A 17,324-nucleotide genomic window follows, 5' to 3' on the forward strand; every position below is an offset into this window, starting at 1 on the left:
AATGGACAGGGAGTGAGCACCAAGTTCCTTGGAGTTCACTTAACTAGTGATCTGTCATGGACGCACAACCTTGCCTCAACTGCTAGGAAGGTGCAGCAGCGACTGCACTCCCTGAGAAGATGGAAGTGGGCAAGGTTCCAGCCACCATCATGCCAACCTTCTACAGGAGCAGAGAAGATCATTGGAGCCTCCCTTCTACCCCCACCCCCCACCCATAGACGATATACCAGGGTCGCCTTCTGAAGAGGGCACGCATAATCATTGAGGACCCCTTCCACCCTGCATGCAGCATCTTTCAGCCGCTCCCATCGGGGGAAGAGATACTGGAGTATTAGAACCGGCACCACCAGGCTGAGGAACAGCTTCTTCCTACGGGGAGTGAGAATTGTTTTTTGCAAGAGTTCAGGAGTAGCATGTTCCAGTGGAGGTGAAAGGAATATATAGCAAGAATAGGGAACCTTGAATGACAAAAGAATTTGTATGTTTGATCAGAAAAGAAAGTTAAACAACTATACTCATGCCCAGCCCTTGAGGAATGTCGTGAGAAAAGGAGATTATTTCAAAAGGAAATTAGTATTATCTCTTTCCTTTGGGATTCAAAGGGCAATCTATGTGTAGAGCCAAGGCATGTGAATGTGGTCCTAAATAAATCCTCCTCATCAGTACTTACCAAGCAGCAGAACGTGGAGGAGAGTGAGTTCTGCGAACGGTAGTTAGGAGCAGGTCAGTGTTAAGAAGATGGAGGTGTTAGATGTTGTGGGATGTAAAATGGGTGATAAATCCCTGGGACTGAGAGAAATCTATTTCAGGTTGTGACAGAAAGCAAGTTGCTGGAACCCTGAGGGACATTTTTGCCTCTTATTTAGCCACAGATGAGATAGCAGAAGATGGGAGGGCGGTTAATGTTGTCCTTTTATTTAAGGGCAGCAGGAAAAGCCAACTAACTCCAGGCCAGGGAGATTCACACCAATGGTAGGGAAAATAGTGGAAACAATTCGAAGGGACAGAGTTTGTATTCCATTTGGAAGGGCGTGGGCTGATCAGGATGGTCGGCATAGTATTCTGAGGGGAAAATCCTGACTCACGAATTTGATTGACTTTTTGAGAAGGTGTCAAAAGAGATTGGTGAAGGCAGGAGGGTAGATGTTTTCTTTATTGATTTATTGACGAGGTCCCACACAATAGTCTGGTCCAGAATGCAAGGCACATGGGAACCAAGGTGAGCAGGAGAATTGGATTCAAAATAGTTTGAAGATTGGAGATGGAGGGTAATGGTGTTTGCATGTTTTTTCTGATTGAAAATCTGTGTCCAGTGGTGTACTGCAGGGATCAGCGTTAGCACCCTTGTTCTTTGTGATGTATATTAATGACTAAAATGTAAATACAGAAAGTATTATTACTAAGTTTGCAGTTGACACAAAAAATGGTGGTGTTCTGGTCAGTGAGGTATGTGTCCAATCCTGCAGCATATGGATAGATAGATGGAAATTTGATAAGAGCATTGGCAGATGGAATTTAATCCTGATAAGCGCAAAGTGATGGATTTTGGGAAATCAGATATATTCAATAAATAGTGAGAAACAGGAATGTTAATAGAAGAGAACATCACATTACAGGCCATTCGGCCCAAATATTTGTGCTGACCTATAATAACCCACACCACCAGCAATCTAACCCTTCCCTCCCTCGCAACTCATAACCATCCATTGTTCTTACATCCATGAGTGTATCTAAGTGAATTTTGAATATCCCTATTGTACCAGCCTCCACCACCACCCCTGGCAATGCATTCCAGACACCCACTACTCTCTGAGTGAAAAAAACTGACCGCCCTGAAACTTTCCTCCCCTTACCTTAAACAGATGTCCTCTGGGATTGGTCATTGCCATCCTGGAGAGCACCCTATCTATCCACCTCAATTATATACACCTCTATTAAGTCACCTCTCCCCCTCCAACACTACAAAACAAAAGCCAAGGTTGCTCAACCTTTCTTATTCAGACATGTTCTGCAGGTGCTGATGAACAGAGAGATCTGAAAGAGGTAAGACCGATTGATAGGGTGGTGTTAAGCAGGTATTGAGAATGCCTGCCTTCATCTGTCAGGGTTGGAGTGTTTCTGTCCTGCAGTGGTCAAGCTGCACTGAGAGCAATGTGCACCATTCTGGCCTCCATACGAGAGCAAGGTTGTAGGTGCACTGGGGTGAGTGCAGAGGAATGCTGCCTGGATTGAAGGACTTCAGTTATGGACAGAGATTGCATAGGGTGGGCTTGTTTAAGAGACTGAGGGGTGACCTGATAAAATAATTAGGTGTAGATAGGATGGACTGTGAGGCACTTTTTTCCCATTGTTAGAGTCTTAAAAAACAAACTGGCTTCGATTCAAGGTGAGAGAAAGGAATTTTAAAGGGGTAACTAGTGATAATAAAGATAATTTGCAGATGCTGGGGTCTAGTGTAGTACTCAAAAGTGCTGGAGAAACTCAGCAGTTCATGCAGCATCCATAGGAAGTGAAAGGCAGTCAATGTTTTGCACCTGAGTCCTTCCTATTGATGTTCCTAGAGACAAGTTGTTTCCACAGAGCATGGTTGGTATCTGGAAATCACTGCTAGAGTGGGTGGTGAAATCAGATATAATCACAGCAGGAAAATGGTTTCAGGGAATTAGAAGGCATGGAAGTATACAGTCCTAATGCGAGCAAGTAGAGTGAGTGGGAGATGGACAGGTAGGACTGTAAGATTGGGTCCCATGCATTGGTTGCAAAGTGTACTTCAAAAACAAACATTTTAAAATGACTCATTGACCATCTCATGATAGCAGGGGATGGTGTCGTTGTCCAAATATTTAAGGGTTGTTTGGGCATCTGCGAGCAGAGTAGTATACAATTTCATGGTTGGAAGGTGACGTAGAATCGGCAGTGTAATGAGTCCCCACTTCCTTTCTTTCCGATTAAAATGTGTTGCCACTCATTTTACAGTAACATAAAAATCAAATGCCAACCATCTCAGAAAACAAAAATGCATCAAGTGAACTCCATAACACCAAGTGTTGTGTGTCGTTAGCCAACCACTTAGCAAGATAAGCTGGTAATGTTCACAATATCACTGGCACATATCAGATCATCTCTGCAGATTCAAGAGTCATGTCTTCAACCTCTCCAACTTTCTCATCCGACAGCTGTCCCATCATCACCTTACGGTATCACTCTCCTTGACTGTGCCAGCAATTCCATGACTCTAGGCTGGAAGGCACCACGATTCACCGGAGGCTCGGAGATCACCGGATATTACATGGATCATCGCGAAGTTACTGATCTGCAGTGGCATGAAAGCAACATTAAGGCAATCTCTGGAACGGTTTATAAAGTAAGTATTATGTTCAGTGTTTGCACAGGGGTGCAATGGGTTTCTGTATAACAGCCATTGTGAAAACCATCAAATCCCTTCTGGTCTCTTGGTGAATGGCACAGAATGGAACACCTTGCCTTAACTGTTATTGAGCATGACTGTCATTTGGTACTTCTTGTTACGTCGTCAACCTGTAATATTCATCATGGCTAGAAGAGTGAATTGGCTTTTGGCATTCAGGGGTGGAAAATAGTGGATAGCACTTTCTGCAGCTTCATGTCACCTTTGCTTAAATAACATGAGAATTGGGTGGCACAGTTAGTGTAGTACTATTACAGCACGAGCAACCCAGCTTCAAATCCACCGCTGTCTGTGAGGAGTTTGTACATTCTCCCCATGACTGCGTGGATTTCCTCCGGGTGCTTCGATTTCCTCCCACATCCCAAAAATCTATGGGGTTAAATGGTCACAGGGCTGTAATTGGACTCATGGGCTGGAAGGGCCTGTTATCATGCTGTAATGCTGAATTTATTGAAAATACTCCACAGGACGGGAAGCACCTTTGGAGAAAGAAATGGAATTAACTTTCAGATCATAAAGAAATATTCCCCACCAGTCCCTGAACAAATGTGGGGAAAACTGAAATTGTGGTGGGGATTAAAATCGTTACCCTTGCCAATGCATGGCCAACTAAGGAGAGAAGGGGGAATGAACTTCCGGCATGGTTAGGTATAAATGCAGGCCCTGCTCAGCTTGAGCAAATTCTGCTGTCAGGTCCCACTTCCTTTCCAGACCTTAGTACCTGAGAAGAAAAATTATCTCAAAGCACTTTGTGAGGAGGAGAAAAAAATGAACTGGTGTTCTAAGGCAGCTGTTCTCAACCTTTCTATTTTTGCCATGATCCCCTTAGGACTCTGCTCAGAGTCTAAGATCTTTCTTGCGTTCCAATTTGCCTATGATTCCCACTGTACTCATATCAGGCATTACTTTTCATTTAATTCATGGCAATGACATGTACCAAGCAGCCCAAGGGAAAACTCTTGAGTTTCCTTTGCAAAATACATTTGGTGCAATAAGTGATGGTCATAGAGTTCTACAGCATGGAAGCAGGCCCATCTTATTCATGTTGGCCAAGCTAATCCCCATTTGCCTGCATTCAGCACATACCCCTCTAAACCTTCTCTATCCAAGTAGCTATCTGAATGTCATTTGAATGTCACAATGGTCCATGCCTCCACCACTCCTTCTGACAGCTTGTCCCATATACTCATCACCCTCAGTGTGAAGAAGATGCACCTCAGGTCCATTTTAAATCTTTCCCCTCTCACCTTAAATCTATGCCGTCTAGTTTCAGATTCCTCCAACTTGGTAAAAAGGCTAATTATTTACCTCTGATTTGCCCCTCATAATTTTATAAGGACCCCCCCCCCCCGCCTTGCACTCCAGTGAGAAAAGTCCCAGTCTATCTAGCCTCTCAATTCAAGCCCACCAGTCCCAGCAACATCGTTGTGAATCTTCTCTGCAGTGTTTCCTGCTTATCTTTCCCATAGTTGGGTGATAAAATCTGAATGCAGTACACCAAGGGTGATCTCCCCAATGACCTGCACAGTCACATCATGACCTTCCTGCTCTTGCTCTCAATGTACTGCTCGATGAAGGCAAGTGTGCCTGGAATTTGGTCTCTTGTCACCTGGCTGTGGCAAGAGCTGCTTTCCATCTCAGGGACTGGAGCTCATTTTGTGCAGACGTCTTCTCAACTATCCATTCTAACTTCTGCCATGGCCTGCTGTTAGTCCGGAGACCATGCCTTTGGTGGTAAAGTTATTGTGGACAATTGGAAGCTCACAGAAAAAATCAGTATTGCATGATTTGTTTGTAAGGCAGACTCCAAAATGAAGTTTTCGACAGCACAACTTTGATGGGTTCTTCTGTTTGTTCTTCATGAAAAGGTTGAAAATCTGAATGAAGGTGGTTTCTATGAATTTAAAGTGAGTGCAGTGAACCTTGGTGGAGTGGGCATCCCTTCAGATTGCAGCCGCCCCTTCAGATGTGAAGCATGGACTATGGCAGAACCAGGTAATGACCATGGAAATGCCAAGTAAACACAGCCTCTTAACTTCAGCCAGGGGTATGCGTTGAAATAATTTGAGCAGCAGTGAAGCGTTTGGCAGCTCTAAAGATGAAGGCCTCAAAATTTCTGGGGCAGGCTGGGGAGAAAGCCTGATGAGACTTTTGGGAGATGCTGGTCTGACTGAGGAGCAACAATTGGCAGATATTCTTCAGAACACACGAGGAATTTTACCTTCAATCCTTGGAATTTGTGCCATTTTCAACATTATGGTCCAGGTGGAAATGAAACCAGAATTTTAAAAAAAAATTTATATTAAATTTAAATTTAGACATGCAGCACAGTATCAGGCCATTTCGGCCTACGTATCCATGCCAAGTTACTCCCCATTAACCTACACGTTTCGAATGGTGGGAGGAAACCAGAGCCTCCAGGGAAAATCCACACAGACATGGGGAGAATGTATAAACCCTTTACAGACAGCGCAGGATTTGAACGCTGGTCCTGATGCTGGCGCTCTAAAGGCATTGCACTAATTGCTACGCTAACCGTGTTGCCCCTACCCCAACTGTGTCACCCTAGTGAAGTGTAAGTTTCCTTGAAGCATTTGGAATGGTCAAAAAAAAGTTTTAATTCACAAGTACAGCATGGTAACCCGCCCTTCTGGCCAATGAGCCCACGCTGCCCAAATACATCCAGATGACCAGTTAACCCACTAACCCTGCACATTTATGGAACGTGAGAGGAAACCAGAGCACTCAGAGGAAATGCATGCAGACATGTGGAAAATGTGCAAGCTCCTTACACACAGTGCCGGATTTGAACCCAGATTGCTAGCCCTGTGCTATCTGTGATGCACACGGCGCCACCCTCAATGGTTACAATCATTAAGTAGAGCAGGATAGTTTTTTTTTAAATAGTTTATTTAAAATTCTTAACCTCACATGCAGTCAATTACAAAATTTAAAAAAAAACACAAGTGCAAAAGTATATCCAGTGTTTACTCCATGATGGTTGTACCCCAACCCCCACCCACCCAAGAAAAGACCCCAAAGAAAATATGGAAAGGAAAATAACAAATAACCGGGATTAAATTCCCACAATAACCATTGTCATTTCTATTAGGAAATGTTAAACGAATTAAATTTAAATTAAAACTGAATATTTATCAAGTTAAATTTGTGCAAATTGCATTAGCTATAGCTAGAAAGTGCATGGCCGAATATAAATTTGGGAATGGAAATGGGGCATGCTGAGGTTCGGAGCTGTATACCACTTGAGAAAATAACGTTTAATTTAATGAGATAAATATTGTATATTTTTGAAAATATGGAGCTCATATTTACAAAAGATGGGTTCAAATATTTAATTAATTTAATATTTTATTTCTTCTGAGGTCTCTATATATACACAATATTTTGAAATATTGTAGAAATAAAACTGTTGGCGAGCTCTGGTCTCTTTCTTTCAGTAGGGGTTTAGTATGAGATGTTGGGGGAGGCGCGGTAGATCTATATTTTTATCTTTTTTTATACTACATGTATTGAGATTTTAATTATATACTTGTAAAATAAAGAAGTTTATTGTGGCTTTAAATCTATAAATTAATGCAAGAAAAGATAAAGGGAAGAAAGAAGAATAAATTGCTGAAAAGTGCCACACACTACAAGTATCATAAGTTTGTATTCTATTTAATTTGCTTTGGAGAAGATCAACGCAGGTCTCAAGGGTGGAAAAACTAAAAATATACAACTGAAAATTGTAAACATGGACCCAAACTTGTAAAAATATGTTGTACTTATTTCTTAAGTTGTAGGTAATTTCCTCAAGGGGAATACAGCTGGGTATCTCTGCATTCCAACATGCCATATCTAGATGTGAGTCAGACTTCCATGCAACTGCTCTATATATTCTGGCCACTGCCAGCACAATTTTAACAAATTCTATTGGATGTTCAGATAGTTTCAATTTAGGTCTCATCAAATAATTTTGGGTTTTGTGGAAATTCCTGTAATCTGCTCTAAGAAATTTCCTAAATCTACCCAAAAAGAGTAGGATATTTGACCCCAAAGGAAGTTGATCCTTCATTTGCCTTCAGGTTAGATCAACATAATGTTTTCAAGAGTTAAAAATTTCCTTGTGTGTCTATGGGGGCAGAGATGGATCGACTTGAAAAAAAGGAATGGATGGGGATTGTTCCTGGCCATTTATCTATTCAAAGGGCAGGATGCAGCTCAGGGCAGGACTATGTAAAGATTGCTCTCTGCTGGTTTTCAGTAAATGTTCATTGGAAAATGCTTGGCCTATAAAGCCCATCAGAAATAATCTCATAGGATCATCTTTTTTTCCAGTGTTGTCAGCAAGCCTCTACTCAGGTGTATTGGGGTCAACACAGTGTAGAATCAGAATTTATGGTCATGAACAAGGCATGAAATTCTGTGTTTTGCATCAGCATCACACTGCAAACATTTATAAAAAGCCAACTTACAAAATAAATAAAAATAATGCAAGAAAAAGAAAAATACAAGTAAAGTTGATTGATTATTTAGGAATCTGATGGCAGCAGGGAAGAAGCTGTCCTTATGCCATTGAGTGCTTGTCTTTAGGCTCCTGTACCTTTTCCCCTGATGGTAGCAGGATGATGGGGGTCTTTGAGGATAGGGGCTGCTTTTTTAAGTCGATGTCCTCAATGAAGTGAAGACAGGTGTATGTGATGTCACTGGCCAAGTTAGCAACCCTCTGGAGTTTATTCTTGTCCTGAGAGTTGGGGCCTCCATTCCAGGCAGTGATGCAACCAGCCAAAATGTTCTCCATGGTACACGTGTAGAAGTTTACGAGAGTCTTCAGTGACGTACTGAATCTCCTCAAAGTATAGCTGCTGGACACCCTTCTTTGTGATTGCATCAACGTGGAGGCTCCAGGACAGATCCTTGGAGATGCTGACACCCAAGAATTTGAAATTCTTGACCCTCTACTGAGCCCTTGATGAGGACTGGGCTGTGTTCCCCTGACTTCCTCCTGGCAAGTCCTCATAGCAAACACTGCCATTACAATTGAGTATTGTAAAACCTGTGCATATAAACCAATTCATTTTTCAGATACTGAATAATTGTCTATTCTAAGTTTGCTTCCACCTCTAAGGGAGCACAGGAGGTTGATTAGTGGGGTAGGTCAAAGACTAGGAAATCAACGGTAGACAGGAAACTCTTTAGTCAGGGGCATAGGAGGCTGTGCTTGTGGCGACATGTGAAACATTGGACGACGTGTTGCCTCTCTGGTGCCAGGGTCAAGGGATGTCTCGAAGTGAGCACAGGATATTCTGGGATAGGAATGTGAGGGTCAGAGTTCATAGTCCACAGGCAGGAAGAGAGAAGAGGTTTCGAAAGAGAATTTAGGAAGTTGGGCAGGAATATAAAAAACGGACTTCAAGTTTGTTTTTTGCAGATTATTCCACATGCTTCATACCAATGAGGCAAGAAATAGATGGATAATGCAGTTGAATGTATGGCTAAGGAGTGATGCAGGAGGGAGAGCTTCAGATACATGGATCTTTGGCCCCTCTTTCCGATCAGGTAGGACCTGTACAAGAAAGATGTGTTGTATGTAAACTCAAGTGGCACCAATATCCTCACAAGAAGGTTTGCTGTTGCTACTCAGGGGGCTTGGGAACCGGAGCATAGGTCAACAAGTGGTGAGATTGAGTGGAAGGTGGCGATTAGGTCAAGGCTGCTGAACACAGTGACACTGATGGACTAATGAGTTTATTTGAATGTAAAGTGTGTTTAGAGCCTGGTTTAATGCAGAGAACTATGATGTTGTAGCTCTCCCAGAGACTTGGTTGAGAGGGGGTCAGGGCTAGCATCTCAATGTTTTAGGATTCAATGATTCAAAGGTGATAGAGAAGGCTATGAAAGAAGTGGGAGATTTGTGTTACTGAGTAGAGAGAATGTCACAGTGGTGCTTAGAGAGGTGGTTCTGAAGAGGTCATCCATTGAGGCACTTTGGGTGGAGCTCAGGAATAAGAAAGGTACAATCAGTCTGATAGAGTTTTACTATTGATCACCCAATAGCCAGCAGGAGATCAAGGAACAGATATGTTAAATGCAGATTATGCAAAGATATATAAAACATCAGAGTTGTGGTACTGAGATCCTTCATTGTCTGGGACTCCCTTTGTGCTAGAGGGTTATATGGGGCAGAATTTGTTTATTGTTTTTTTATTATTATGCAGGGAAGGGGCCATACTGGGAAATCACTCTGTTTAAGTTTCATTGAGAAATAAGCTTGGCTAAGTGATTTGAGTTTCACTAGCAGAGCATTTTGGGAACAGTGATCACATCTCTGCTGGTTTTCAGGTAGTTATGGATAGGGATATAACTGGACCTGGGGTGGGGAGGGGGGTGCTAAGCTGGGGAAAAGCATATTAGGCAGAAGCTGGAAAGAGTGGATGGAGCAGGTTGTTACTGGATAAGTCCACATCTGACATATAAAAAAAAACATCTGGTCAGTGTGGAAGAAAAGCAGGAGAGGTTTGGGAACCTTGGATGACAAAAGAAGAAGCAAATTTAGTCAAAAAGGAAAAGGATATGTATGATTTAGGAAGCTGAAATTGGACTGGGCCTTGAGAAATACGAAGCAAGTAGGAAATAAATGGGGAATTAGGAAGCTAAAACGGGCCATGAAATGTCCTTAGTGAATATGATTGAAGAGAATCCCAAGGCCTTTTATACAAACATTAAAAGCAAGAGGATGGTTTGGGAGAGGGAAGAACAGCTCAAGGACAAAGGAGGACATTTATTTCTGGGCCTTGAAGAAAGGGGCAAAGGGGGCATGAATTCTTTGTATCACCATCCACCAAGGTGAATTTAAACACAGCTCAGTAACTGGCCCTTCCGGCCCACCAACCCGTTGCCCATAAATACGCCAAATAACCCACAATCCCAGTACGTTTTTGAAGGTTGGGAGGAAATCAGAGAATCCAGATGAAACCGATACACACATTGGGAGAATGTACAAACTCCTGGCAGACAAATCTTGGTTGCTTGCCCTTCGGGAGCCGAAAGACGAGCACTCAGATTCCAGAATGATCAATGAACCAAAGACACTGCCTTACTTTTTGTGCCCGATTTTTGTTATTTTTTTAATATTAATGTTGTAAGGTGGTTCATAATATGAATGTTTGCACTGTAATGCTGCCACACACCGAATTTCATGACTGTTCGTGACAATTGATTCTGATTTTGAGATGGACCATGTTAAGCCAGATGTGCAGTTTAAATTGGCATCATATTTGACACAGATATAATGGACCAATGGACCTCTTCCTGTCTGATGTCCTCAGATTCCAACATCATTTGGACCAGGGTATGGTTATTTAATCAAAGAAGAAATAAATATAATTAAAATTAAATAACCATTAAATATTTAACATATTATGGAAATTTTTTTGGAAGGACAATCTGGAAACCGCAAAAAATGTTTCCACCAGTTGAACAAGTAAGGAGTGGAGTGGAAGTAGATATTGGGGATGCTGTCTGTCACGTTCAAGTCATATCCCCACAACTGGCCACGCAGGCAAGGGAACAAGAATGAGGTGCAAGGGTGTGCGCTCTGCATTTAGGGTTAACATGATTTAAAGAATGAGAATGTAGTCCAAGGCTCCAGTTAAACAAGTGGGTGAAGTGGGGGGGGGGGAGGGAAGGGGAGGGTGGGGTGGGTTGCTGTCATTCTGCATTACAAGAACTGACCATTAGGAGTGAGGTTGAGTAGAGTGAGAATGGGGAAGGGAAGTGGCAATAGATAAGAATCAGTGCTCAGTTTTATTGAAATTTATACATTAATCCTAATTCTTCTGGTGGCAAGGTCATGCATAGTTCCAAGGGTTGACGGTCTACTCACAATTGGCCTTTAGAACCAAATGACACTACAGCACATAAGCAGTCCCTTCAGTCCATCTAATCCATGAAGAACTATTATTCTGCCTCATCCCATTGAGCATCACCAAGACTCTCCATACCCCTCCCATCCATGTAACTTTCTAAATTTTTCTTAAATGTTAAAAGCAAGCCCATTTTCACCTATTCAACTGGCAGCTTGTTTCACATTCTTACCACTCTCTCTATGAAGAAGTTCCTTCGAATGTTCCCTTTAAACATTTCACCTTTCACCCTTAATCTATGTCCTTGAGTTCTTGCCTCATCTAACCTCAGTATAAAAAGGCTACTTGCATTTACTCTATCTTTACCCCTCATAATTTTGTTTTCTTCCATCAATCTACCCTTGTTCTTCGAGGCTTCAAGGAATAAAGTCCTAATCTGCATAACTTTTCACTGTAACTCAGTTCCTGAAGACCCAGCAACATCCTTATAAATCTTTCTCAGAGAGTTGGCAGAACATGGAACTGTTTCAGAAGCTCTTGATTAATTTTGCAGTACTTTGGAACCCCCTCCAGTCAGAGTGAGCTGGCAGGTGGGCATTCCCACGCCTCTCTGCCTTCCTTAGGGAATGTTCCCTCCATGATTCTCTTGTGCACTCATCCCTGCCCAACAATCACGCCTCACCCTTCGCTCTGTCCACACCAGTGAGAGATCTCCCAGTGGCCAACCATTTCAGTTCTTCATCCCACTCCCATACTCTCATGTCTGTCCATGGCCTCGTGTACCTTTCCACCAAGATCATTTGGTTCTAAAGGCCAATTGTGAGTAGACCGTCAACCCTTGCTATACTTGCACCCTCACCTCCTTCGTCACCACAGTTTGGGGCCTCAAACAGGTCTTTCAAGTGAAGCAACACTTCGTTTGTGTATCCATAGGATTGATTTACTGCATCCAGTGCTCCCTTTGTGGCCTTTTCTACATTGGAGAGTCTGGGCACAGACTGGGAGATCGCTTCGCTGAACACCTTCGCTCTGTCCACACCAGTGAGAGACCTCCCAGTGGCCAACCATTTCAGTTCTTCATCTCACTCCCATACTCTCATGTCTGTCCATGGCCTCGTGTACCTTTCCACCAAGACCACCCATAAATTGGAGGAACAACATCCAATTTTCCATCTGGACATTTAGAAACATAGAAACATAGGAGCAGGAGTAGGTCATTCGACTCTTCGAGCCTGCTCCGCCATTCAACGAGATCATGGCTGATATTAAAGTTCAGTACCACGTCCCCGCCTTCTCTCCGTAACCTTTAATACCCTTATACTGAAGAAATAGATCTAATTCCCTCTTAAATATATTTAATGAACCTGCCTCCACTGCCCTCTGTGGCAATGAATTCCACAGATTCACCACCCTCTGGGTAAAGAAATTCCTCCTCATCTCGGTCCTAAATGGTTTGCCTATTATCCTCAAACCATGGCCCCGTGTTCTGGATTTTCCCATCTTTGGAAACATCCCATCTGCATCCACTCTGTCCAGTCCTGCCAGAATTTTATGTCTCTATGAGGTCCCCTCTCAATCTTCTAAACTCCAGCGAGTACAATCCCAATTTGCGCAATCTTTCCTCATAAGTCATTCCTGCCATTCCAGGTATCAGCCTGGTGAATCGCCTCTGCACTCCCTCCATTGCAAGAACATCCTTCCTTAGATAAGGTGACCAAAACTGCACACAATACTCCAGGTGTGGTCTCACCAAGGCCCTGTACAGCTGCAGTAAGGTATCCTTGTTCCTTTACTCAAACTGTCTTGATATGAAGGCCAACATACCATTTGCCTTTTTAACCACCTGCTGTACCTGCATGCTCGCCTTCAGAGACTGGTGTACAAGTACCCCTAGGTCTCTCTGCACTTCCCCATCTCTTAATCTATTGCCATTCAAATAGTAATCTGCCCTCCGGTTTGTATTACCAAAGTGGATAACCTCACATTTATCCACATTGTAGTGCATTTGCCATGTATCTGCCCAGTCCCTCAATTTATCCAAATCACACTGGAGCTTTCTGACCCGCCCCCTCCCCCCTTTCGTGCACACAACCCCTCCTAGCTTAGTGTCATCTGCAAATTTGGAGATATTACATCCAATCCCCTCATCCAGATCATTAATGTAAATTGTGAACAGCTGGGGTCCCAGTACAGATCCCTGTGGTACCCCACTGGTCACCGCCTGCCACTTAGAAAACGAGCCATTTATCCCAACTCTCTGTCTTCTACCTGCCAGCCAGTTCTCAATCCACATCAATACTTTGCCCCCAATCCCATGAGCCTTGATTTTGGAAGCCAGTCATTTATGCGGGACCTTATCGAAGGCCTTTTAGAAGTCCAGGTACACCACATCCACTGGCTCTCCCCCATCTATTTTACCTGTCACCATCTCAAAGAATTCCAATAGATTTGTCAAGCACGATTTACCTTTTGTAAATCCACGTTGATTCCGTCCAATCCCTTCTCTGCTAGTCATATGCTCCGCTATTACATCCTTAATAATGGATTCCATCATTTTGCCCACTACTGATGTAAGGCTCACAGGCCGATAATTCCCTGCTTTTTCTCTACCCCCCTTTTTAAATAGTGGAGTAACATTAGCTACCCTCCAATCCATGGGTACTGATCCTGAGTCTATCAAGTTCTGGAAAATAATTCTTAAAGTATCTGCTATCTGAATGGCCACTTCCTTGAGTACCCTTGGATGTAGATTATCAGGCCCTTGGGATTTATCTGCCTTCAATCCCATCAATTTCCCCAAGACCATGTCCTTAGAGATACTGATTTCTTTCAGTTCCTCCCTTGCATTAGTCTCTATGTTTCCCAACATCCTTGGGAGGTTATTTCCATTCTCCCTCCCTTCCCTTCCCCCTGTCTTCTTTCCTACAGCTCTCCACCCTCTTCTCTCTCCACTACCCCTTCCCCCTTCTTGATGCTGTGCCTTCCCTCCCTTATCCACCTATTACCTCCTGTCTTTGGGACACACCTCCCCCACCCCCTCCCTTGTTACCTTTTTATTCAAGTGCCTGCCGACATTTTTCCACACCTTGACGAAGGGCTCAAGCCTGAACGTTGATTCTGTATCTTTGTTATATAAAGTACACGGTTTGACCTGCTGAATTTCTCCAGCATCATATTCTCACTTCAACCACAGTGTCTGCAGACTTTTGTGATTTACTTTGGACGTTCCTCCTCATCTGATTTTATGTCCAGTTATTGCTCTGCCTAGAAATCCATTATCCACAAGCATTGGATGAAAAGAATCTGCTCTTCAGAAACTTTGTAACTAGAAGCGTAGGTGTTGCCACTGACTGCCGTCTTCACTGCTGCTTTATTCGGTGAAGGGGTTACTCCCGTGGGGATACTAAGAAGTTCTAATATTCATTGTGTCTCAGGCCCAACTTACGATTTGACGTTTTGTGAAGTACGAAACCAATCTCTAGTGATCCAGTGGAAGCCCCCAATCTACTCAGGCAGCAGTGCTGTCATTGGTTACTTGGTGGATGTCTGTGAAATGGGCTCAGAGGAATGGAGAACTGTGATAGAACAACCCGTGACCACGCGATACTTGAAGGTCAGTGATGAACTATTTGTGCCGGTGAGTTATACATTTCTTGCTGATAATAAAGTATTTGTATTTCAATTAAGAACATAAGAGCTAGAAGCAGGAGTCGGCCGTCCAACCTGCTCCGCCATTCAATATAATCATGGCTGGTCTGATCATTGATTTAACTCCACCCACCTGCCTTTTCCCCAAATCCCTTAATTCCTTTTTTATGTGAAAATCTATCTAACTGAACCTTCAATAAGTTTAATGAAGTAGCCTCAACTGCTTCCCTGGGCAGAGAAGTCCACAGATTCACTAGCCTCTGAAGAAAACAGTTTTTCCTAATCTCTGTCTTAAATCTACTTCCCTGAATCTTGAGGCTGTGTCCCCTAGTTCTGGTCTCACCTACCATTGAAAACAATTTTCCTGCCTCTATCTTGTCTATCCCATTCATAATTTTATATGTTTCTCTAAGATCTCCTCTTATTCTTATGAATTTGAGTGTGTATAATCCCAGGCAATTTAGTCTCTCCTCATAGGTCAACTCCCTCATCTCCAGGATCAATCTGGTGAATCTCCTCTGGACTGCCTCCAAGGCCAGTATATCCTTCCTCAAGTACGGAGGCCATAAATGCACCCAATACTCCAGGTGCGTCCTCACCAGGACCTTGTACAGTTGCAGCATGACCGCCCTACTCTTGTATTCAATTCCTCTAGTGATGAAGGCCAACATTCTATTTGCCTTCTTGATAACCTGTTGTACCTGCAAACCAACTTTTTGCGATTCATACACAAGCACTTCCAAGACCTTCTGCACCACAACGTTCACCATTCAAATAACAATCTGCTCTTCTATTTTTCCAACTAAAGTGGATGACTTTGAATTCAATCTAGTGACCCCTGAATGGCAGTCAAATGACAATCTTTGACTGACATGGTTTTGCAACATTTTGTCAACAGCTGCTACCCAATTTCACACTGTATCCTCAGATTGTTTTGTGGGAAAACTCCACTCCAAAAATAGATGTGGCAGCAACCAGAAACAATTTCAGAATTCTGAAGGTGGCACCTCTAATGGGAACCCCATTCTAAGGAAGCTTCCTTTGCCCAGTCCTCCATTTTCAAACCCATGCCAGTTGTCCCCATGTTATGTGTGAATCTCCAAACGGGGAGGTTGAATTTGTAATTTTTATAAATGACTTGATGAAGAAGTGGAAGGGTAGCTCAGGAAGTTTGAAGGTGACACGAAGGTTGTCGTAGGTTACAACAGGATATAGTATTCATATCCCTCCATACCCCTTCCATCCATGTATCTGTCCAAATTTTGCTTCAATGTTAAAACTGACCCGCATTCACCACTTTACCTGGCAGCTCACTCCACACTCCATGGATGTAGAGTAGGGCGGAGAAGTGGCAGATGGAGTTAGGACCAAAATTGGGCCCTTAAAAACAGATGAAATTATTATGGGAAGCAAGGAAATGGCTGAAGAGTTTAATGGATACTTCACCAGGGAAGATAGAGGTAAAAGTCAGATAGGGGTAGAGGTCCTACGGTATTGAAGGAATTGATAGAAATTCCAACGGTATTGGAGGAATTGATGGAAATCTAGATTCGGAAGCATGTGCTCTTGAGTAGATTGAATGGACCGAAGGCTGATAAGTCCCATGGGCCTGAAGGAGGTTGCTCTTGAAATTATGCACGCATTGCCGACATTTTCCATTATTCTTTGTATTCAGGAGAGGTGCCTGTGGATTGGAGGTTGGCTAATGTTGTGCCACTTTTCAAGGAGGGAGGGAGGGAGAGAGAGAGAACAGGCAATTACAGAGTGGTTAGCCTGATGTCAGTAAGGGGGAAGATATTAGAGTCTATTATAAAAGAAGAAATAACAGGACACATACAGAAATAATAATATCATTACAAGTCAGCGTGGATTTCTGAAGGGAAAATGATACTTGACTAATCTTCTGAAATTTTTCGAGGATGTGACGAGGAGAGTGGACATGGGAAAGCCATTGGATGTGGTGTACTTGGACTTTCAGAAGGCTTTTGATAAGGTCCCGCATAGGAGATTAGTCGGAAAAATCAGAGAGCACGGTATTGGGGGTAGGGTGCTGACGTGGATAGAAAATTGGTTGACAAACAAGAAACAGAGTTGGGGTTAACTGGTCACTTTCGAGAAGACAGGATGTGACAAGTGGGGTCCCGCAGGGCTTGATGCTGAGTCCTCAGTTGTTTATCATATATATTAATGATTTAAATAAGGGGATTATAAATAACATTAGCAAATTTGCAGATGACACGAAACTGGTTGGCAGTGTGAAATATGAGGAGGATGTTAGGAAAATGCAGGAGGACTTGGATGGGTTAGGTGAGTGGGCAGATGCATGGAAGATGCAGTTTAATGTGGATAAATGTGAGGTCATCCACTTTAGTGGCAGGAACAGG

At 43.0% G+C, this 17,324-nt stretch overlaps 1 protein-coding gene across 8 annotated transcripts in view; it reads left to right on the forward strand.

The window, feature by feature from the left end:
* myom2b (myomesin 2b) overlaps positions 1 to 17,324 on the forward strand; it is a 163,846-nt gene that overhangs the window by 96,662 nt on the left and 49,860 nt on the right. For all 8 annotated transcript variants that reach the window (XM_069885214.1, XM_069885211.1, XM_069885212.1 and 5 more), the window contains 3 exons: positions 3,177 to 3,364; positions 5,296 to 5,422; positions 14,727 to 14,905. In XM_069885214.1, coding sequence (XP_069741315.1) covers positions 3,177 to 3,364; positions 5,296 to 5,422; positions 14,727 to 14,905 — 494 coding nt within the window. The remainder of the gene's footprint in view (positions 1 to 3,176; positions 3,365 to 5,295; positions 5,423 to 14,726; positions 14,906 to 17,324) is intronic.

The sequence above is a fragment of the Narcine bancroftii genome, chromosome 6 (assembly GCF_036971445.1).
Source record: "Narcine bancroftii isolate sNarBan1 chromosome 6, sNarBan1.hap1, whole genome shotgun sequence".
Classification (NCBI taxonomy): Eukaryota; Metazoa; Chordata; class Chondrichthyes; order Torpediniformes; family Narcinidae; genus Narcine; species Narcine bancroftii.